Source organism: Phocoena phocoena, chromosome 6, assembly GCF_963924675.1.
Source record: "Phocoena phocoena chromosome 6, mPhoPho1.1, whole genome shotgun sequence".
Classification (NCBI taxonomy): domain Eukaryota; kingdom Metazoa; phylum Chordata; class Mammalia; order Artiodactyla; family Phocoenidae; genus Phocoena; species Phocoena phocoena.
In genome coordinates, this window is record NC_089224.1 from 47,846,858 (window position 1) to 47,871,711 (window position 24,854).

Consider the following 24,854-nt stretch of genomic DNA (forward strand, 5'->3'; position numbering starts at 1 on the left):
CTCTATGACAACTGGAATACGATCAACTTAGGGTCCACAACTCGTAATTTGACTTGCTTCAACTATTTATCTAGCTTTGGCCAAACAATTCAGAACAAGTTTCCTAACTACTTCCTAGCAAAAAAATGTGGAGGAGAAAAAGAAAGAGGGAGGTAATAACTGCTCCTACAGAAGTAACTGCCAAGATTCCCATTCTGACATATTTATTAGGGTCATTTATAGGCATATTTGCCTTTACAGTATGAGCCAGTGAAGCTCTATCACCATTTTATAACAAATAATTGTAAAGATGAAAGAAATATGTCTATATATGCGTACACCACAGGATTATATGGCATTTTAATGATGTTTAGAGAGCCAGACTCACTACTTACTTGTGAAAATCCAGATTTATTCTTTTTTTTTTTTATGGGCCATTTTTAAAGTCTTTATTGAATTTGTTACAATATTGCTTCTGTTTTATGTTTGGGGTTTTGGCCCCGAGGCATGTGGGATCTTAGTTCCCTGACCAGGGATCGAACCCACACCCCCCACACTGGAAGGTGAAGTCTCAACCACTGGACCACCAGGGAAGTCCCCAGATTTTATTCTTGATAGCTAACCACAAACTGCTTTCTTTCTCTGAAGTGGCTGGGTAAAGGACGAATGAATAAAGAATGGACTATTTTAAGTTAGGGTCATCACTTATCCTCTATGTACAACAATTGTTAATGGTCAGAAAACAAAGCCAGTGAGAAATATTGATGTAAAACTGCCAAAGTCAAAAGGATTTGCTAACATTTTGAATCCAGGAAGATGGTTCCGAAAATACACACATCATTTTACAACTAGCCCACCTCCCCCAGATAAATGACTCGGTCAATGAAGCCGTCTGTGACAGCTCGAACCATCCCTGTCTTTCCATAATGAAGAATTCAGCTTGGCACTAATAGTAGGCTTTTAATACATTACTCTCTTTTTGAACCGAACTCTGTCAGCTGTATCAGTGGCCACTGCTTCCTTTATATATATTTTTAACACCTTTATTGGAGTATAATTGCTTTACAATGGTGAGTTAGTTTCTGCTGTATAACAAAGTGAATCAGCTATACATATACATATATCCCCGTATCTCCTCCCTCTTGCATCTCCTTCCCACCCTCCCTATCCCACCCCTCTAGGTGGTCACAAAGCACCGAGCTGATAATCCCTGTGCTATACGGCTGCTACCCACTAGCTATCTATTTGACATTTGGTAGTAGATATAAGTCCATGCCACTCTCTCACTTCATCCCAGCTTACGCTTCCCCCTCCCTGCGTCCTCAAGTCCATTCTCTACGTCTGCGTCTTTATATCTGTCCTGCCCCTAGGTTCTTCAGAATTTTTTTTTTTTTTAGATTCCATATATATGTGTTAGCATATGGCATTTATTTTTCTTTCTGACTTCCTTCACTCTGTATGACAGACTCTAGGTCCATCCACCTCACTACAAATAACTCAATTTCATTTCTTTTTATGGCTGAGTAATACTCCATTGTATATATGTGCCACATCTTCTTTATCCACTCATTTGTTGATGGACACTCAGGTTGCTTCCATGTCCTGGCTGTTGTATATAGAGCTGCAATGAACATTGTGGTACATGACTCTTTTTGAATTATGGTTTCCTCAGGATATATGCCCAGTAGTGGGATTGCTGGGTCATATGGTAGTTCTATTTTTAGTTTTTTAAGGAACCTCCATACTGTTCTCCATAGTGGCTGTATCCATTTACATTCCCACCAACAGTGCAAGAGGGTTCCCTTTTCTCCACACCCTCTTCAGCATTTATTTGTAGACTTTTTAATGACGGCCATTCTGACTGGTGTAAGGTGATATATCATTGCAGTTTTGATTTGCATTTCTCTAATAATTAGCGATGATGAGCATATTTTCATGTGCCCGTTGGCCACCTGTGTATGTCTTCTTTGAGGAAATGTCTATTTAAGTCTTCTGCCCATTTTCTGATTGGGTTGTTTGTTTTCTTTGGTATTAAGCTGTATGAGCTGTTTGTACATTTTGGAAATTAATCCCTTGTAGGTAGCATTTTTTGCAGATATTTTCTCCCAGTCCATAGGTTGTCTTTTTATTTTGTTAATGGTGCCTTTTGCTGTGCGAAAGCTTTTAAGTTTGATTAGGTCCCATTTGTTTATTTTTGTTTTTATCTCTATTACTGTAGGAGACAGATCCAAAAAAATATTGCTACTATTTATGTCAAAGAGTGTTCTGCTTATGCTTTCCTTTAGGAGTTTTATAGAATCTGGTTTTACATTTAGGTCTTTACTTCATTTTGAGTTTATTTTTGGATTTGGTGTTAGAGAATGTTCTAACTTCATTGTTTACATGTAGCCGTCCACTTTTCCCAGCACCACTTACTGAAGAGACTGTCTTTTCTCCAGTGTATATTCTTGCCTCCCTTGTCATAGATTAATTGGCCATAACTGTGTGGGTTTATTTCTGGGCTTTCTGTCCTGTTCCACTGATCTGTATGTCTATTTTTGTGCTAGTACCATACTCTTTTGATGACTGTAGCTTTGTAGTATAGTCTGAAGTCAGGGAGCCTGATTCCTCCAGCTCCGTTCTTCTTTCTCAAGATTGTTTTGGCTGTTCAGGGTATTTTGTGTTCCCATACAAATTTTAGAATTTTCTGCTCTAGTTCTGTGAAAAGTGACATTGGTAATTTGATAGGGATTGCATTGCATCTGTGGATTGCCTTTGGCAGTATGGTCATTTTAAGAATATTTATTCTTCCAATCAAGGAACATGGTATATCTTTCCATCTGTTTATGTTGTTTTTGATTTCTTTTATCAGCATCTTATAGTTTTCTGCATACAGGTCTTTTGCCTCCTTAGGTAGGTTTATTCCTAGGTATTCTATTCTTTTTGATGCGATGGTAAATGGAATTGTTTCCTTAATTTCTCTTTCTGATATTTTGTTATTAGTGTATATAAATGCCACAGATTTCTGTATGTCAATTTTGTATCTAGCGAATTTACCGAATTCATTGATGAGCTCTAGTAGCCTTCTGGTAGTGTCTTTAGGATTTTCTATGTAATGCATCATGTCATCTGCAAACAGTGACAGTTTTACTTCTTCTTTTTCCATTTGGATTCCTTTTATTTCCTTTTCTCCTCTGACTGCTGTGACTAGAACTTCCAAAACTATGTTGAATAAAGCTGGCGAGAGTGGGCACCCTGGTCTTGTTCCTGATCTTTGAGGAAATGCTTTCAGCTTTTCACCATTGAGTGTGATGTTAGCTGTGGGCCTGTCATATATAGGCTTTATTATGTTGAGGTATTCCCCCACTATGCCCACTTTCTGATGAGTTTTTATCATAAATGGATGTTGAATTTTATCAAAAGCTTTTTCTGCATCTATTGAGATGACCATATGCTTTCTATTCTTCAATTGGTTAATGTGGTGTATCATATTGATTGATGTGATTGATCTGCAGATACTAAAAAATCCTTGCTTCCCTGGGATAATCCCACTTGATCATGGTATATGGTTCTTTTAATGTATTGTTGGATTTGGTTTGCTAGCATTTTGTTGAGGATTTCTGCATCTATGTTCATCAGTGATACTGGTCTGTAATTTTCTTTCTTTGTGATATCTTTATCTGGTTTTGGTATCAGGCTGATGGTGGCCTCATAGAATGAGTTCAGAAGTGTTCCTTCCTCTGTAATATTTTGGAATAGTTTTAGAAGGATAGGTGTTAACTCTTCTCTAAATGTTTCATAGAATTCACCTGTTAAGCCATCTGGTCCTGAACTTTTGCTTGTTGGGAGTTTTTACATCACAGTTTCAATTTCAGTGCTTGTGACTGGTCTGTTCATATTTTCTACTTCTCCCTGGCTCAGTCTTGGGAGATTGTACCTTTCTAAGAATTTGTCCATTTCTTCTAGATTGTCCACTTTATTGGTGTATAGTTACTCATAGTGGTCTCTTATGATCCTTTGTATTTCTATGGTGTCAGCTGTAACTTATCCTTTTTCATTTCTGATTTTATTGATTTGGGCCCTCTCCCTTTTTTTCTTGATGAGTCTCACCACCCTGTTTTTTTTTTTTTTTTAATTTATTTATTTTTGGCTGCGTTGGGTCTCGCTGCACGTGGGTTTTCTCTAGTTGCGGAGAGCAGGGACTTCTCTTTGCTGCATGAGCAGGCTTCTCATTGTGCTGGCTTCTCTTTGTAGAGCACAGACTCTAGGCACGCAGTCTTCAGTAGTTGTAGCTCATGGGCTCTAAAGCACACGCTCAGTAGTTGTGGCGCATGGGCTTAGTTGCTCCACAGCATGTGGGATCTTCCCAGACCAGGGCTTGAACCTGTGTCCCCTGCATTGGCGCCACCAGGGAAGCTGTCACCACCTTGTTTTTTTTTGTTTTGTTTTTTGAGGTACGCAGGCCTCTCACTGTTGTGGCCTCTCCTGTTGCGGAGCACAGGCTCTGGATGCGCAGGCTGAGCGGCCATGGCTCGCGGGCCCAGCCGCTCCACGGCGTGTGGGATCTTCCCGGACCGGAGCACGAACCCGTGTCCCCTGCATCGGCAGGCGGACTCTCAACCACTGCGCCACCAGGGAAGCCCACCACCTTGTTTTTAACAGCAAGCAATATGGATAGTAAATCAGACATATATTTCTAAAATATCTCCTTTCGAGCAAATATGTCTGATATTTTTCAGCAACAGTCTTCTATCAACTTTCTGAACCAGGAGAGAATTATAGCAATACATAGTGCTTAAAAACAATGTGCAAGCAAAACCATTTGAAAGATTTTTAGAAAGAGTTAAGTCCATTTAGTAGAGTCTAAGTTACAAAGAACAGCTATTAAGAACACTTGGGATACTTAATTATATTCCAAGGAGTTGAAAACAGCACTGAATATGTACAACAATGACAAGACTGGTTACAGAGCCCCTGTCAAGTTACCTTTGGGTTTATAGCAGGGAGTGGGTATGATGCATTCCTCTTTTATGTGGGGCTTGGTTTTGGGGCTACAGCCTCCGGTGTGCATTCCCCGATGGTCGATGCAGAGGACCACACGGTACCTGAGGCCCTGGCCACACGTCACTGTGCACTGGAAGGAGAGTGCAAGAGAGGAGACTCATAGGCAAAGCCTTGTTTACTTTTCTTCATTTCCCACCTGAGACCTTTCAAAGGGCTCCTTTTACAGAAGGACTCCTGGTGGCTTTATACCACTTCTTACTAGTCATGGGATCTTTGTTCTATTTGGCAATTTGAGGGTGAAGCTGGCTGAACACTAAATCACTTGCAATTTCTTAGCTTTGGATTAGTCAGTCAGCCTTTCTTAAACACCCACTGTGTGCAAAGTCCCAAACCAAGTCACAAAAAGAAGGAGAAGAGAAATTATAGAGTGTGCCCGATTTTGATTACCAAGACTGTATGTCAATTTTATTAGTCACTTTGCTAATGACTGTTAGGTCCAAATTATGGGAAATGCCAGCTCCCATGTGGACATTAAAATTTTTTTAACTTCCATCATAGCTAATTTATATCGCTGCATGGCTGATCCAATTGATTATAGTGACGTGGAAAAAAGACGTTGAAAGGAACTGATTCAATGGCTAGATGGAGACAGCACCTCCAGTGGTTCTACATGCCTGGGAACAAGTCTAGATAGGAAGATGTCACAGCTCTGATCTGCTGCCACAAAGCCACAAGGCTAAGTGAATAGCCCTTCGCCATCTCTGTGGCTGAGGGCACATCTTTCCATCTCACCTTTCCATCTCCTGTGCCATTTCACACCTTTTTCCACTAGCAGCCAGGATCCCTCAAATAACATTTTATGCTTAAGCTGCTGCAGTGGCTTCCCTAAGGTCTAGACTGTTTTGGTTTTAATTAATCCCACTTCACCTCCGTTCTAATTACGTTGCTATCTTCATTTCATCTTTTTATCAGTGAATAATATACATAGCTTTCATCTTAATCCACTGAAGACACTTTTTGGACATAGACAAAGTAGAAGAAATAAAAAAAGAAGCCAAACTTTTGGTCTACTGAGCTTGACCATCAGAACAGCGTACACAGCTTCAGGCTCAGTCATCGGCCTCAATTATTGTTGACAGACATTTGCCTCCTCTTGCCGTTTGAGGGAATGTTATGGGGAGTGACAGAGGTTTCTTAAAGTAGCTTGAAGAAAGATGTTTGAAAAAATCTATACATATATTTTTTCCTACTCATTTACTTTTGGCGGGGCTCGATTCGGGGCAAGCCTGCTCTGGGGCCTAAATGGGTAGGCTTCTAGACCCCTCCAGAGGAGAAGCGGGGAGCTGCACAGGGTGGGTGGTGGGGTCATGATGAAGAGAGGGAAGAGTGGACTTACTCTCCTAACGAACAAAGAAAGAAGGCACAGTTACCGGAGACCACTCCTGTGCCAGCCATTTAGGGCAGTCAAAAATGTTGCAGGGCTGCACGATGGGCATCTTAGGGGTGTACATGCATTTCCACTCTTCCACTGAGGTGACATGCCCCTGGATGTCCTCCTCCACACAGGAAACTGCCCGGCTCTGGATGCCCCCCCCACACGAGGAGGAGCACGCAGTCCACGGGGTGGCCTCCCACCTACAGAAGCAAGGGGAGTCATCAGGGCAGACACGCACACTGCCCACCTCCTCAGTGAGCTTTCCCACCAGCCCCTTCCCAGTGCCCATCGGGGCCGTCAGGTTCTGAGAGGCTACACTCCAGAGGACCAGAAGCCAGCTACGGCCTGAAATCTGAAGAGTCAGAGAGGATTCGATGCTGGCAGAAGTGCTCTGGAAGCCTCGAAGCTCTACACAAATGTGAGAAATTACTCTTGGAGAGCGGTCTACAAGGATAACTGTGGGGTCTGTAGCCTACTCAAAAGAGGGCTGTTCAGTCCTTCCTACAGCTTCAGTATAGATTCTGAGTGTGTCTGTGTGTGTGTGTGTGTGTGTGTGGGTGTACGTGTATATATAATATTTACATTATTTTATATTTTATAAATATATTTGCATCTATCTAGTAGCTATCTATCTCAATATCTATCTCAAGACTAAAATTGGTTAATCGGTTAACACTAATAGTTTGTACCTGGGATAATACTTTTCATTTTCGATGCAATACTTTATTAGTTAGCTTCTGGACACTTTTACATGAGAAGATCAAGAAAGATTCAGGTAAATCAAATACTCTTTCTCCCTTGCTTCTACAGTCATCAACTTTGGGAGTACACGGATTTAGCATAATTCTGATGTTCAAACTGTATCATCATTAGGAACCAAAATGTTAATATAGGCGTTATCTACTTGTTCCCTAGCTGCTAGGGGCGGGGGTACTGACAGTTAGCACTCCCTAAAGAACTCCTGGAATTGTGAAGAAGTTTGGCTCTGGTTCAAAGGCTGATGGCATTGGAATCTACAGATAAAGTAAAGTAAGGGAAAAAATAGCAATGTTGTCAATTGCACTTAAGAGAATTTCATTGATTCTTCAGATCTCTATGCAGCTCTGGTGCATCTGGGACCAGAGGCTGAGAGGGATCTTTGCCCGGTTCTCTTCTCTCTTCCCGTAGGTTTAAAGAATGTCGTAGTTTTTAACAATAAAAACATGGGGACTGGGCTTCTTTTTCTTGCATATATAGTCTGCTTGTTGATAAGGACTGCTCAAGATGTTAAGATTTCTCTTAGAATTATGAGAGCTATCATTGTAATGAGAGAAAAACAAAATGTCACCAAGTTGATCCACTTGAATAGTTAAATGTAAAAACACCGCACAGGCATACCGTGGAGACGTGAATTATTCTCTACATGGGATTTCATGTGTATTGTGAGCCTGCTTTCTCTTTTGCAAGAGCCTGGATAATGTGTGTTTCCCAGTTACAGAGAATTTTCCTCCACATTTTCTCTGCACCGTTCGAGTCTAGGCAACAACTGTTATCTCCACTGCCAACAGCCTAAACATGCCGCCAAATACAATATTTTCCTGTGCATATTTCCCCAGGAGACACATAAGAAAACGTTATTATGGGGAAACTGAGGTCCTCTGTTTAGCCCTTTCGAGACTCTCTGTTCCCTTTCAAGAGAAGGAAGCAGCTCTGTAGAGAGTTTCTCTTCCAAAGGGTAAGACCAATTCTCATTTGTCTCCATGTAAGTCTCTGGAGAGCTGGAGGTGGATAACAGGTCTGATTCAGACTGAAATTGGGCTGAATGTATACGTACAAATTTGCATTAGACTCGATGTGACAGTGAACTGGGAATATGTTTTGAACGGACATTTAATCTCTTAGAACATTAAGATGCCATAAAAAGAGCACATTTTCTAACTGGTACTCTAACATCCCTAAACTGGACCCTTCTAAAGAGACAGTGATTAATTTCTGTCTCGACACTTGGACCTGATCCATGGTGTAATTCTGTAACCAGTAATAAGTATCCTTTTCAATGTCAGTGATCACAGAAAGACAAATGATTTGAATATTATTCCAAGTATTTATAGTATGGTTCCGGCCCTCAACTGTAGTTCTATATGTGAAAAGTTATAATGTGAATCCTTGCATAATAAGAGGATTACGTGGAATTTCAAAGCAAAACATCTCGGTGCTTTAAAGAAAGTATAACAAAAGCTCAGAGAGGGCGTCAGTTAGGATATCTTAAAACAGGGACCAGGTAAGTATTTGGAAAAAAAAAATACATCCAAGAATCTTGCCCAGGAAGAATAAGAGATGACTTTATATATTTTAACTCCTTTGGCTTTTAATTTTTAAGTACACAGTGTATTTAGTTTAAGAAATTCTCAAAATTAAGGATTATGTGGAAAAGTTGCACATATTAAGTATAAATTAAAGATTATTCATCAGACTATGTTCTTATATCATATTCAGATATATGTTATAGTCAAAGACTGAAAGCAAGAAAAAAGAATCTAAAAGTTCTTTGTTTGTGTTAATGTTGTGTTTGTATCTACACAAAATGTGGTCTTAAACCCATTCGAATAATCTCAATAAGTAAAGCCTTCTGCCTCGATCAGTAAGTAGCTGCCCTCTGAGAACCATTTTTGAGCCTTAATTCTTCTTAAGAAATGAAAACATATTCATAGAAATAACTTCCATTTAGTAAGGCTTTATCAATAAAGCAGAATATCTAACTTTCCAATTAGTTTAGTAACAGAAGTACACGGGGTAAGAAATATAGTCTAGTTGCCAGTTGTCTTTTCCCACTGTGATGCATGGACAGGCCAAAGTGTGCAGAAGACGGGATGCAAATAAACATCAAGGAGGTTCATCTCAATCTCTCATTGAGAATATTGAGCTTCAGGCACTGGGGGGAAATCTGAATATATAAGAAATCAAGTTTAACCTAAGACAGGCATTAGTCACACCACAGAAATATAAACAAGAGAGATCATAGATATGAAAGAAACTGAGGAGTGCCATTACAGGAAAAACATCAACTTGTTGTTCTCACCCCTGATACCCAACTGTGCCTTTATCTCGAAATCCACGGCCTTCACCCAACCAGATACATGCGTCCTATGAATACTTATTTTACAGATACAGGAATTAAAATCAAATAAAATCTTGGTTCAGTTAAATTAATCTTTTTATATTTTCCTTCCATTGTTTTTTCGAGTTTGGTTCTGGATCAAACCAGCAAAAGGATACATCAGTAGCATTCTAAAGTCATTTATTGTCTTTATCAATATAGACATAGGAAAGTGGGAGGGAGCTGATGAATGAAGTAACTCCTTAGTGGAAGAACCTTAAAAAAACCCCAAACAATTATATATAGTATTAATCAAGTACCCCTTTCTATATGCTACCATTAGAATGGTGATAAGTGAGTTCCGGGCCAGTCACTGGAAGTATTTAAGTAGAGGCTGGATGACAACTCGTATTGGTTTATACATGTGCGTGCGTGCGTGCGTGTGTGTGTGTGTGTATAAAATATGTCAGAATACATCTGTAGTAAATACACATATATGCATATTTGTGTAAATACATGTGTTCACGTATGTGTGGTGAATGGGTGCGATTATTGGGGAAGAGTGGGAGAATGAAGCATCACTGGGGAGCTGGACTAAAAGACTTCGAGGTCCTCTTTTTGCATTTCAATTCATTAAGTATTTGAAGATTTTCAATCAAACTTTGCTTTATTTTACAGTTCAGAATAAAATTATTTTCTGGGCTTTGTTTAGTCTGAAATTGCACAAACCACCGTGGATTATTTCCAATTATTTGTGATCTGATTTAAACCTTGGGTTCTAAACAGCAGCTGGCTCCCTGAAGTCCAAATGAGCAAAGAGAATAGAGCAAAGGTCTTGTTTAGCACAGTGGTGGCTTCACACCCAAATCTAACGTCTGCTCTCTGGGGAGCTCTTTCCAATGTGGCAGGCGATACACTCAGTAGCTAGAGTATTTTTCAGCTTCTCCAGTTTTCTTATGAATATATTAATAAAGAGAACAAGTTCTTTTAAAAGTTCCTCAATCACTTTAATGACTTTTTCTAGTTTTAAAAAATACCGTACTTTAAAAAAGCAGCATAGTGCATGGAATTTTACGTTCTGGGAGAAAAACACAAGAAAAACCTCCCCTCCCCACCAAATGTTCTGAACAATAAGGATATGAAAAAACTGCCTTTTTGTATTTAATTATAATTTCTTTGGAACAAAAAAAGGATATTCAAAACCCCTATGCAGAGTAATACCACATCTGGAATTCCACATTTGTGGTATTGGGATAATAATTCAGGCAGTGTTTGTTTAACAGTTAGCAACAGTGCTTTAATGACTAGGGTCCTATTGCAGAGGAAACATAAAAAAGGACAAAGGGAGTGAAAGAAAGACATAACATAAACCCATACACTGTATCTAATCATAGTGAATTACTGTGTCCACTGCAATGTAATCTGATCGTATCTTAAAATGGTTTTTGAATGACAAGCTTACAGTCTGAGCAGACCAGTGTTATTCAAAACCAGAGCTCAGGATGGATTGCAAAACATACTGTCTACCATCTTATTTTTACAGAGAAACACAAAATCTATAATATATATATATATACGTATAAAAGAAGCAAAGACTAATTTACTAATTCTAGCATCAGGATGATTGATTTACGTACCGAGGAAGGGGATGGTAGAGGTCATAAGGCATGATCTGCTTGTATCCGTCACTGTTAGGAACAATAATGCCAACCCTCTGAGTAGAAGGTACACACAATAAAATAAACACTAAATGATTACATTATACAATTTTTTTAGACAAATGCAAAGTAACATTAATAAATTGTCTCTAAAAAACAACACTAAAACAGTTCAAACTCTTTATGCTAGCATCTGTTTGAGGATGGGGCAAGTTCTTCGAAAGGTCACCGTTTACTATAATTAGTTCTCTGATCCAGGCAGGAAATACCAGTGGAAAGGGTGGTAGTAAGAAGACTGGGCACCTCATCATTAACTATGACACAATAAGCTTGCAAATGTTCTTTAATCCCCCCAATTATACATCCTATGAGGTCATTATTATCATCATTATTAATGTTACTTCCAGATGCTCACCAAGCAGTTTTACAGTTACGGTCTCACTTCTGATGAACGAGAGAGCTATGTGTAAGAGTATGTACCTGGGAACTGACAACACTATGTAGCATGCGTTAGCAAATAGGTAATGCACACTTGGCAAATCTGAGGATTTTAGTAAAATCTGGAAAGCAGCCGCTTGGTTATTTTATAAAGGGAAGGGGAACTAGTGAATATAGTAGGCAACGATCAAGAAAAGCACATTCCCTACCAAAATAAAGGTAGGGCAGTTCAAATGTGATAATAAAGATGAAAGATCTTTTTTTGTGGTCTATAAAATGTGATATGGCGTTAACTGCTATTATGGTGGTGGTTGTGATCTGACGGTTAGTATACCTGGTGCTCTGGGAAACCCGTGAGATTTAGAGATAAAGACTAAAGGAGCCAAAAGAAATGACATTTTAGGCTGTATGGCTAATGGATTCACAGGAAATGATATTATAGGCTGTGTGGGGGTCCCCAGAGGCCTTTAGGACTCCAATAAAGTACACTAACTACCTCACTGATATCAAGGAAAGCCTCCAATTGGCAAGACTTTCTTCTTGCTGAGTCCCCTTGTTTGTGGGAGATTTATGACTCATGAATCTCAGATAAAAGGGCTAATACAACAGACTCTCCATCAAGAGTGGGAGACAGAGAGAGCTCAGTTCACGGATATCATGTATTTGCTGCAGCAAGGCATGGTAGGTCATGAGCAGAAGACACTTATTTTACCACTGACAAACGATAGCAAGTCCTTCTTTTGAATATTGAAGGAACTCATGTATTCTATTCTAGGATGAATGGAACTCATGTATTCTGGGATATTCTGGGATGAATATCCGTATTCAATATAAATGTTTGTATTTATATTTAAATAAATACATAATTAAGACTCACTTTGATCCCATCCTCTGACATAGGATGATACAGTACGTTTTTTTTTTTTTTTTGCGGTACGCGGGCCTCTCACTGCTGTGGCCTCTCCCGCTGCGGAGCACAGACTCTGGACGCGCAGGCTCAGCGGCCATGGCTCACGGGCCCAGCCGCTCCGCGGCATGCGGGATCCTCCCGGACCGGGGCACGAAACCATGTCCCCTGCATCGGCAGGCGGACTCTCAACCACTGCGCCACCAGGGAAGCCCAGTACGTTCTTTTTATATGGCTAGTAAACCTAAGCTTTTGGGTAGAATGAGCAAGGTATACTGTAGAACAGAAAGATAAAAAATAGCACTGGCTGGACATAATGCCAGGCAAGGAGGAAAGAGGGAGTCATAAAAAGGGTAGTTCCTGAAGAAATTACTAAAAGGTAAGGGAGAAATGAGAGAAATTAAATTTGAAAGAAAACGAGAAAAATATCTTTGAATACAGATTTCTCTTCCGAAGAGGTACGAACACTGGAGTAGTAATTCGCTTATTTATCTTACATGACTAAATTTTCTTCATTTATTTGTGTGACTAAAGGTATTCATTTATATAACTAAACTTTCATGGTGTGTGTATGTGCATTACTCTTCAGTAACGATGCTCATGAAAACGGATGCTGCCTTTTGAGGAAGTTCAAAATCCCATAGCTCTAACAAACACAAGAATGGGATGAATATTAGCATTAAACTTTTCTCCCTGTTTTCCAAGATAGAGAAACTTCCTATTCTTTTCTGCCTTCTTTTGACAAGAAATTGGATGTGAAAGGTTAATCCTGTCTTTGGTTAGAATCATGTGATCTCTTTCCAATAATTCTTCTGCCTAGTAATTAAGGAAAATTTCTTTCTAAAAGAACTGTATTTGATGGAATTCCAACCTTCCAAAGTTCTTCTAATAACTTTGGTAGTTAATTAAGGAACATAGACAACTGACTTTGCAGTTGTATTTTAGCTAGCCCTAGTATCTTCACTCATGCCTACATCCGGACCTAAATGCAGAAATGCGTATCGCTGTCTTTGCTCCCGAAAAAATTTATGGCTATGATTTGTCATTCTCAATATTCGAACGAACTGTTACAGATCTCTGCCAACTGATTTATCAGCTGATGATGTTTAAAATGGAGGCAGTAATATTGAAGGAGACAGGCTAGAAGAAAAGAAGGGGAATGAAAGAGGGAGTTACAGAATTCAAGATGTTGGGCTTTGCATTGGACTGATTTAGAAATCATGTTTTTGTTTGAACGGGGAGCCTGAAACCTGGATTCAGCAAAACTATAGCTATATTTGTCTTTCTGTGGCATAGGTCATGGTGAAGACTCATAAAATGACTCTATGGCACCTGTGTAAACAGAAAGATATCAAAACAATGGTGCTCTGTCCAGTCCTGTTAATGCATATTCATGTGCATGGGCTCTGCTCTCTCTTGGGGTTCATGCCATGGCCCTGGCCTTTCACCACATTGTCACAGAGGGGCAGGCAACACTGCCTAAACTTAACTCTCCATTGCTTCCTTTTAAGACAATCTTTTTCTTAGGCAAAGTGTGTCTATTGAAGAATGATGGAAAAGGATGCCATCTAGGGACTTGAAGAAATCCTTTCCATGTTTAGGTCTTCATTTTTATGTGTACGTGCGTGCATACATGTTTATGTATGCATTCAGATGTGTCTGAACATACATGCAGTGGGGAAGGAGGCAAAAATAATTTAAAAAAATGATCGCAAAGGGAAATGTAATAAACAGTTGGTTTGGGGGTAAAACTACCCATTCTCCATTGCCTTCACTATTCTGACTGCCCATGCGCTTCCTACACTGGGCAATGACTTGATTCCATCTAAAGTCTCTCAAATCAAGGGTCATGGTGGGAAGAAGAGAAGATGAGGATGAAGAAAGGGTCACTCTGGACTCATGTGAAGAAAGACATGTAGAAGAAAGACATTGCACATCATCCTCTCAAAGTCCACACCTTGCTGAACCGTCCAATGACAGGAGAATGCTTCCGTGTTATGACAAACTCATGGAATAAAATAGTACGCAGCATATGAACATGAAGTCTTTTGAACTATTTAATGACATGGAAAACGTTCAAATGTCATGTCAACTGAAAAAGTCCAATACAAAATAGAATGGACAATGTAATCCACAATACTAAGAAAACAGGTGTTCATACACCACCTATACAATCATTTTTGTAAAGCCTATATATGTGTCTGTATGTGTATACATACGTGTGTGTGTGTGTGTGTGTGTATACATGTGTGTGTGTACATATAAATATATTAGAAAAGGACCCAAAACAGTTGTTAGTTCCTGGTGTTTGTATTATGGATGTTTTTTGGGTTTTTTTTTTTGCTTTCTTCTTTTTATATTTCTCTGTTTTCAGGAACTAGAACTTTGAAGTAAAACAAAATTCAAGTCTGAGAAAGCAAAAGACAGAAACATTTGGAAACATGATATAAATGGATGAAATGAGGCTATCCCTTCAATTCCCACGTGTCACTTAAAGATGACTGAGACTTTGTACTGAAATCATGTCAGAAGCTATTATAGAACAATATCCCTGACTTTAAAAATCAAGCCCTCTTCAGGCTCACACTACTCAGGTGTGAAATTTACATATTGTGACATATCTCTCTTTCCAAGAAAAGTCCTAATGTAACTAACTTCATGAGCACCTAATTTGCGAGGTTCTGGGTTCTTCTTACAATAGAAACGAATCACAAGGGGTCGCTTTCATGGCTTCAACGGTCCCTTCCAGTGCATCTCTCACGACCTCTTGCCTCTTCTCCAGGGCTGCAGAACCTCATTTCTAACGTCCTGATGGCTGGATGTACTCTCGGTATGTCAAGCTCAGTGGGTCCAGACAATTCATTATCTTCCCCTACAAACTGCTTCTTCTCCTGTGATCACTGTTACTGTTCAGAGCACTGCCATCCTCCCATCCACCCAGGCTGGATACCGTGGGGCATCGTTGCTCTTCTCTTTCCTGTATTCCCTACAGACACGGAGGTCTTCCAGTAGTGATGTCTGCCAAATACATCTCTGTGACATGAATTTAGGACCTTTCGCATCAGTCTCCTAACAGATTTCCCTGCCTGCAGGCATTGTCTCCTCCAATCCAGCCTGCTCACTGCTGTCACAGCAACAGATACTTTACTTCCCAATGCAGCCCATAACACCCAATGAAATTTCTTAATCAAGTGCTACCTCATCTATAGCCTGTCCTTATTTTCCCTCTCAGCATGTAGCCAGACACTTCTCTCTTCCTCTTCCAAATACCCATAGCACTAACTCCCCTCATCACTTTTAACTGTATACTATCTTTTAACTATGTATACATTTTCTTTAGTCTAACAATATGGGACAAAATCCGTATTGGTTCTTTACTATACCTTTTAACACAGTGCCCTGCACAGAGGCAATTCATAAATAATGAGTCAACGAAATCATGCCATTGACGTGCAGACACAAAAGCAAAGCTACCATCCAGAATGAAAGCGAGCAAACAAACAAGAACAAGGTTAAAAAAACTCCCAAACTGCCACTCACGGTGCACATCTTTAGCCCCACTCCTTGCCCTTTGCTAGCTCCGCCATCTGTATGAGGGGCAGGCTGTTTTAGAGGGTAGCAGAGGTGATTGGTGATTGGGTGACCTGGGGCAGAGAACGGACAGCTTCATGGCAACTGTGCTTCTAAGCTGCTTGGCTAAGCTCTACCTCTCTTCCACTGGGCATCTCCCAGAAATAGCCATGACGGTTTTTAAAAAAATCTTCTCTTCCCTGTCTGTCTCATGTGTCTTTTCAGGTATCATGCTGCTTTGTAACTGCACAATTCAACTTCCCTCGGGCAGTGTGGTGGTCCAGGCTCTCGTTGGCTCTACTTCGCCTTTGCCATGGTACCAAGCACAGAACTTGGCACGAGATTGGTACTCGATAAAAAAATGAATGAAATTGTGGGTGGTGGGGGCAGTTCTGGCACAGAAGAGAGTCATTCATCTTTTCTCAACAACTCCAGGCCAACAGAAACCAATCTCTTCCCAAGCAACTGTTCAGAATGGGGGAGGAGAGAAGTAATAAAAAGTTGGCAGAGACTCAACCATTTGCTTTTTCTAAAATTGATTTTTTTTTGCTGTACGCGAGTCTCTTACTGTTGTGGCCTCTCCCTTTGTGGAGCACGGGCTCCGGACGCGGAGGCTCAGCGGCCACGGCTCACGGGTCCAGCCGCTCCGCGGCATGTGGGATCTTCCCGGACCGGGACACGAACCCGTGTCCCCTGCATCGGCAGGCGGACTCTCAACCACTGCGCCACCAGGGAAGCCATGCTTTTTCATGAGTGGCAGAGCACAGAGGATTATAGCATAATGAGGACAAGGACCCCCTGAGGAGTTGGGAGATGGAAGGACTGTTCTCCTCTCTGCCAACTCTCTTTCTGTGTGACCTTGAGTGCATTGCATTTGGACCCCTGTGTTGGTCTTCTGCAAAATCTAAGTATTGGATGAAATCAGGAGTTTTAAGATGAAGTAAGAATGGGTGCCTGGAAACCCATCTCATGGAGCTCTATCTTATCTGTCCCCTTCCTAGTGGCTGCTAAGGGCAGAACTCAGAGTTCTGTGGACCACAGATTGAAAACCACTGAACTAGGTAATCATCTCAAAAGCTCTCCTATTTTAAAACTTGATGACTTTACAAAACACCATAGGTTTCCCTATCATTTAAAGAGGCAAGTTGGAGATCCAGCAAATGAGGAAATATTCTGTAAATAGGTTACAATTTTTTTTAAAACATAGTAGCTGCTAGGCAACATTCATTTATCTTTTAGAAATCAGACCAAAAAAACCCTGCTTCATTGTCTAGGATTTGAAAACATTTTAAAGATACATATTCATTTTCTGCTATAAAACCAACTACTGGAGAGTTTTTGATCATTTGATCCACAATATCATAATTTCCTTATATCTATATTTCTGTGGTTAAACATTTCTGATATTAATGAATGCAATTTCTGAACTGCTTTTAAATAAATGGGACTAATATTTCCTTGGGCTTTGGTTAGCTTTTCCTGTACTGTCGCAAGAGATTTGGTCATTGTTTGATTTGAGTAAACACCAGTATTTACGTTTACATGAAAAAGGCGTGCTTAACCCAGGTTTGTGGTCAATTCAGAGATCCAGGGCACCAAACTTTGCATTGATATGGTTGGCAGTTCTGTGCTGGCTGTGGAGGTGTATGGTGGGTTTAAACCAGATCTCACAGGCTGCTGCAGGCATCATGCGGAACAAGGGTACCTGTAGGATATGATGACACCAGGGCAGGTGACCTGAGTTTATGTAGCATAGGAGCTGCTCTGGAAGCGGAGGCACTTAGGTCCATGACCCAGCTCCTGCCTGCCCTGACTTGGTGCAGATCGCGTAACTCCTCTGGGCTTCAGTATTTTCATCTGTAAATATAGATGATAATCCCTGTCTTGCTAACCTCCTGGGGAAGGTAAAACTGGATTGAGATAACAGATGTGAAAGCACTGTAGAAACTTCAAACAGCAGTAACATTGGGCCAGTCATGTTATAGGGTTGGTTCTCAATAACGATAGCTGACTTGCATCGAGCGCTTGGCATCTTGCTGAGAGCTTTACGTGCACCATCTCATGTCCTCTCTATAGTTCCTGTCTGACAGGAATACTATACTCATTGGACAGACGGCAAGACTAAGGCCTAGAGAAATTAAGTAAAGAAGCTACTTAGCTAGTAAAGTCAAATTGAAAAACTGAAGTAAAAAATGAGGATGATGATAATACCTGTCCTATTAACTCACAAGTTAATTAAAAGATTGCATATATTTACACTTTTAAAAAGTTTAAAATGTAATATATGAAGTGATCATTATTATTAGTGATGAACTGGCTTGGTGGAAGAAGAGAATTGTCCCGTAACTGAGTTAGAGCTGACTGTCTGATACTGCGTGGTAGGTCTATAAACTTGGGAAGGGTACGACCATGTATTCTAAAAAGCATCAGAACTCTGCTTTATTCATCTCATCATAAATGCATGAAAGTGCAAATCCGATTTTACGATGGTATTTTTTGCCGCTTATTCATTAGCTACTTAAAGTAGTATATTTAAATGAGGTTGAGCAAAAAGAAGGAAGTTGTTACTTTTCTAAGTAATTTACCTACTTTTATAAAACAAACAGAGCTTCGTGACTAGGAAGACATTTCATTATACTTTAACTCCCAACTGAGAAAACCATGTTCTAGCCCTTACATTGAGTTCTCCTTTTTTTGGAGATGGACATGGCATAAACCCCATGCAGATTGAACGGCAGTGTCTCATAGCTGGTTAAGTGGGAATTTTAGAAGTTACTAATTATCTTAGTTTTTCATGATCATGATTTTTAAAAAATCTGATAAATGTGATTTGCTTTCATGAAGCAATTTCCTAGGAATTTATGTTTCCTATTGTTAAAACAGCAAATAGAGAGCTACCTCTCTAGAAGACCCATATGCAGTTTTAGAGTTCCAAGTCCTTTCATGGAGGAGAGAGCTGATTTCTGGAGAGTTTAGGAGTTTCTCTGAAGTAACATCAACATTATCATAACGGTGATCTGAGTCATAAGAGCCGCCGCCACTCACATTTATTGGGTGCTTATCGTGTGTCAGGCACTCCGCTAAGCTCTTTAAATGTATTACACCCTTTACTCCTCACGAACAGCTCTACGAAGTAAGTAGCTATTATCCTTACTTTGGAGGATGAAAAAACTGAGGTTTAGTGAGAACAAGTAATTTGCCGAAGGCTACCCAAACCAGTAAGTGACAGAGCCAGGATCCCAAGCCAGGCTATGTTGTTCCAAAGCTCCCCTCCTAAATCACCATGGTACAGTGATAATCACTGTAGCACCACTGGACTAGCTGGTCACCAAGTTAGCGTGACTGGGTTTTATAGGTCCACTGTACATGCTGTCGCTCACGATGGAGATTATTTCTCTTGCATTAGGATTTAAGTTGCATTAGGATTCAGTTTTCTGAGATTTTGTTCACACTTCGGTCCCATGGCCAGGGATGACTTATGCAATTTGCTGTCAAATTAAAGGATGCTGGACAAAATAAGTCCACTTGAACTCAAAAGAACTGCCACTTGGGGCATACAGGTTTGGGCATTTGCTTAGGACTGCTGCTCTGAATTCCTTGAGGGAAGGGGGAATCTGTATGTAGTTTCAGCAAAAAACAGATTTGTTTGCTAGTGATTGTGACCATGATAGTGTGATGAGTGAGAGCTTTTTTTGCTTCTCCAACCTTTGCCAATTTAAGCCCCCTTCATTACTGCCTTGGAGAGAAAAGCAGAGGTCTGTGCCAAAAACCCCCCCAAAAAACAAACCAAAAATAACCTGAAAAGGTGCTTCTCTGATCTTCTCACAAATAATGTCTTGCACAATTCCCCCCAGACAGCCTTAACAGTCTTACCAGTCTCCTAGACTGAGTTACGCAAGGCCAAATGTAGCCTTTTTTACATTGAAAGACACTCTGAAAACATAAGGTGCTTACTAGTTGAACTAAAACTATGCCTTTTTAGTTGAACCACAGGTATACATTTGGAGGCTTTCTGGCCACATGACAGACTTTACCCTTCATCCAAGAAGCAATGATGACACAAACCATTGCACAAATCACCAGGTACTGCGTTAAAAAAAATAATTTCCCCTCGTGTAAAACAGAAGCTACGATTCTAGCATGGCAGGCACAAGGAGGATTTTACATTTGCTAAGATTCCAAGTGTCTTAGCTACTATAGTGTTAAATCAATGAAGCAGAAAACATGTTAAACATGTCCAGATCTCTGATATCCAGAAGGGCCATGCCTCCGGACTTCTGGGTGTGCCCAAGTTGGGACCACCACCAGAACATACACTATACTCTGTATAGGGTGTGTGATGGGACTAGTGATAACATAGCTCTGAGGCACCTGTGAGAAATATTCTCAATTTTAGCTAAAAGTTATTAAATTTTAAACTTCACTTTCTCTTCTGTCCCATTATAAGCATTGTTTTAGCTTCTTTTTTGAGACCGCTTTTGGCCTGGAAACAAAGAATTTTGTCATGTCATAAAAATAACTGCATAAATGACATCAGTAGAGAGCAATACAGCTTTCTTGGGATGGAACATCTGGCCACCAGGTAAGCTCACTTGTTGGTCTTGTAGTGAAAGGAACTCAAATTCCTGTCTCAGGAAATGTCAACTTACTACATGTCATGGATATTCATTTCAGGCTTGCTTTAGAATAGCAGAAAACAAGAATGCTAAGTCATTGAATTCCACGTGTCTATTATATACAGAATGATTTTACCTATGTATGAGCTATAGACAAAACTGGAAAGAGATATGGCAAAAGCATTAATAGTGATAATCTGTGGGCACTGGAGATTTTTAGTGAATTTTATCATTTTCATTATAGTCTTCTAACTTACCAACGTTTCTGAGTTAGCATGAAGAATCAGAAAAAAGCCATGAAAACATGAAAATTATTTTGGAAAGAATAGGCTAGATGTCAACAATCTCTTTAGTCCCAAGAACCACTAGATGAATCTGGCCACAACCATGGAAACCTATGGATGCTGTTGGTGAGTGAAATGAGTAAGTGATGTCATTCATTAGTTCAAATTATTATAAAGCAAATTAATGAGAACAGTGAGGCTATTTTGGTAAACAGAAAAATTGGGTATCAAGGATCATGGCTAACGGTTATCACATCCAGTTTATTTCTGATTTGTTTTGGTTTTAGGTGTGTAGTAATGAGAAAATTCTTATCTCAGAGAAGTAGTTGTTAATGGTGACAATTTTTATAGCTCACCTTACAATCTTCAGATATTTATTTTTTAATTAAACAGACATAATCACGGAACTTAACAATGAGGGCAAAAAGTATTTCCTTTGGTAGTGAAATAATTTTACTATTGTTACAACAATTTTTAATTTTAGCTTAGCTTGAACAAGTTAACATTCGTTTATGTTTGAGTATACTTTTTGTGAGTTATTGTTTAAAGATACTTCAAAATATATAAAATGAAATTTAATGAAGCAACTCCATGGAACAACAACTTCTATAGGCACAGTTGGAAAACCACTGATTTAATGCAACAAATAACCTTCTCACTTCCACTAGTGGGTGAGAAAACTAAGGCCCAGAAGGGTAAAATAATAAAGTCAGGGATACAGACTTATTTAGTGCCTTTTTTGAAGTCCATGGTACTTCACAATCTCGACAGGGAATGAACATGGCTATCTAAATGGGATTTTGCTTTCAAATAATCGGCCAAAAACCATAGTCTAATACAGGAAAAGTGAAGAACTATCTCAATGGCTACATAAAATAAATTTCTTTTGAAATTCCAAAATATGTGACTTTGTTCTAAACAATACCTCTTGTGTTTTCCCTTTTAGGGGCTTCTAGGTTTGGATGCAAAGGTGTTGTTTAATGTCACCATGTCACTCTTGATTTTACTATTAGACAGTTAAATCTGTAGTTAGAAAACAGTTCCTTGGGGGTTTGATTCTGCTGTGTCTGAGGAGAGGGCAGACCTATTTTATCGAGTCTCTTCATCTCCTTTTCTCAGACTATGACTTCTTATTTTCTCTAGGAACTCAGGAAGGTTGCTTTGATCCTGGATATGCAAATGAGTTCAGTGAATTTCACAGCAATCCTGAAGTATCTTAACCTCAGACTAGCATATCTACATTTCCTAAAGCAGTTTCCTCTTAAACCTCTTCTACTGCTCTTAATTTTTACAGCTTTCTTTAATTACCTCTGTGATAAAAAAGCAGCTTCCTGACATTTGCTTCTAACTTATTTTTTGTCTCCTTTTCTCTCTCTCTTTTTTAATAGCCACCTGTCCCAACATTTATACATGTGCTGTATTAGATGTTTTAAAATAACATAGGCATAGAAAAAAGATACATTTCACAAACTTCTTTCATGTAGGATGGCCTTTTGCTTTTGAATAATAAGAAATAGGCCAAAAATATTACTCCAACAGAAAAGATAGGTGAAAATCAGAAGCCAGAAAAAAAATGAGTAGATTATTTACTGATTAGAAACGTATTTCTTAAAATTGTTAACAAAATGCTTTCACTTCACAACTGTTTTTCATGGCCATCTCTTCACTGAAGTTTTTTCTGAGTGAGGGAAAAGCTTTAGGCAGTTGTGGGAAGTGAATTCGTCATTTCTCCTAGAAATACACACGTAAATTTTCATAGGACTGTGTATAAGACCTTCCAAGTTGCTCTATGGCTGAGTCAACCTGTTTGAATTGGGATAATTATGCTTTTTATGCACTGGTCTTCCTGGTATAGGTATGGATAAAGATGTATAATAAGTAAAATAATTTTAAACTAGGGTTGAATTGCATGAGTTAGAATTATCTTGGCTAAAAATACCTCATACCCTTAATATTTCCAAAACGAAGAGGTCCAAGCAAAATTTTAACACCTCATTTGGTTTTATACCGTATCCAATCTTTAATACATAGTTTTCTGGTATAATATGAAGCAAAATTAAACTTCACCTGAATTATATATTTATAAAATATCTACTCTTCTGTTTCTGTAATGAAAACCTGTTACTCTGAGTTCACTTTTATCAGCTAGGTAATGTGGTGCCTATGAGTAAATTAATAATAGCAATTTCACATCCCCTGTAGAACTTAGAATTCCTGAATGTGAGGCAGAAAGAGTACAAGAAAATACAGTTTAAAAAGGTAACAGCAGAAAACAAAAACTAAAATTGCATTGCCTACAATTCAAAAATAGAGTGATTTTCAGCCACATGGCTCATGTAGTATTTTACCTATTCAAAGTTTTGTTTTATGAATATGTAGTTAATAAACTATGATTTAAAAAATACCATTGAGATGTTTCTCAGAAATCCAAGGGTCCTGGAAAGGATTCTCTATCTTTTGGTCTTCATGATGAGTTTTGTAGGATAAGAGTTTTCATATATCCTCTCTCACGTGTTGAGGATGAATAAGCCAAGTTAATAAAATTACCAGGTAGTGTTGCAACTAAAAAGGCAAATATTACACCCATGAAAAGATTCTTGACCTGCACTTCTATGACTACTCATCATCTGAGATATTTCATTCATCAGTCTGATTCTTGATCCTGCAAATAACTGAGCGTCAATTATGGTTTCCCCAAAGCAAACATATGTGAAAGTGTCAAGTGTCTCTTTAAGGCTCCTAATTAAAAAGACCTTTAAAAAAGAATCTGACTGTCAGAAATAAGTCCTGCTTTCTCTTCAACAAAGGCTGAGTTTATTTAAATGTGGAAGAACTGTTCTAAGGCTGGTTTTGATTCTGGTTAATCGGTGTGGCCCACCATAGGCTAAAATGGGTCAGCTGTGACCCTGAAATATGGTCGGCTCTGATCATCTCCCTGATCAGGTGACAGGGTGAAAATGCAAAGAATCCTGAGAACATTGTACCATCACGTTTGTTAAGGTCAGAAACAAGTAACCAGAGTGAAACAAAATCAGAAGAGAAAATGACTCTGCAGAGTGCTTTACCTGCAGCTTTACCAATGGAAAACCTATAGACCCTGAGATGGCATCTTACAGTAGCAAGAGTAAGGGGCATGGGTTCTAATAACACGTGACTAGGAACGGACACTGGACCGCAGCACTTATTTATCTTTCCTTTCATTTTATTTTTAATGAAACCGTTTTTAAGAAGCTTATTTGAACTTGATTTATGTTTATGGTAAACAAACTGGTAAATGTGACTGACCTGGCTGGACAAGGATCCAGGTTGCACTCCTGAAGCTTGGGCTTGGGTTTGATGTTCTCGGGGTAATAGTGACAGTATTGGTCAGCAACCACTCGGTTACTCCGAAGATCGTAACACTCAGCCGATGTCAGCTGGTAACCTGCAGTATCAAACCATTCAGGCAAATTTCAATGCACACATCAAGGCAATATATTCCCTTAGGCTTTTCTGGCCATCTCATATTAATGAAAATTCTTCCCCAATGCTCCAGTCATTTCCAGGACCAAAGACGGATAAATGGAAGCCTTGTTAATTTTTGCAGGCCTCAAAAACTGTGTTTTTCCACTCGAATTTTAATAATTAAATTATACCATAGGGCTTGAACTACATAAGCGCATAGCTAGATTATAAGACTGTTGTAAGTACTATTCTTATTAATTTCTTTTGTATAATCTAACAGTCTAACACAGAATTCTGTATCCAAAAAAGGTCATCAGTGTTTATTTACTAACCATCTCATGCAAGGATGCAAAATTGCCTCCCTCGTACCTGGGGCCTCAGGGAGAATAAACTCCCAAATTAAAAAAATAACCCCCAACACCACTCCTCTTGGTCAGCGGGTGACCATGGGACATGACATAGGC

At 39.3% G+C, this 24,854-nt stretch overlaps 1 protein-coding gene across 1 annotated transcript in view; it reads right to left on the reverse strand.

Moving 5' to 3' along the window:
* ADAMTSL1 (ADAMTS like 1) overlaps positions 1 to 24,854 on the reverse strand; it is a 433,243-nt gene that overhangs the window by 247,586 nt on the left and 160,803 nt on the right. Inside the window, exons 9-12 of the mRNA XM_065878827.1 lie at positions 24,232 to 24,370; positions 11,111 to 11,161; positions 6,393 to 6,597; positions 4,945 to 5,092 (exon numbers count right to left, since the gene is read on the reverse strand). Of these exons, the coding sequence (XP_065734899.1) occupies positions 4,945 to 5,092; positions 6,393 to 6,597; positions 11,111 to 11,161; positions 24,232 to 24,370 (543 nt within the window). The remainder of the gene's footprint in view (positions 1 to 4,944; positions 5,093 to 6,392; positions 6,598 to 11,110; positions 11,162 to 24,231; positions 24,371 to 24,854) is intronic.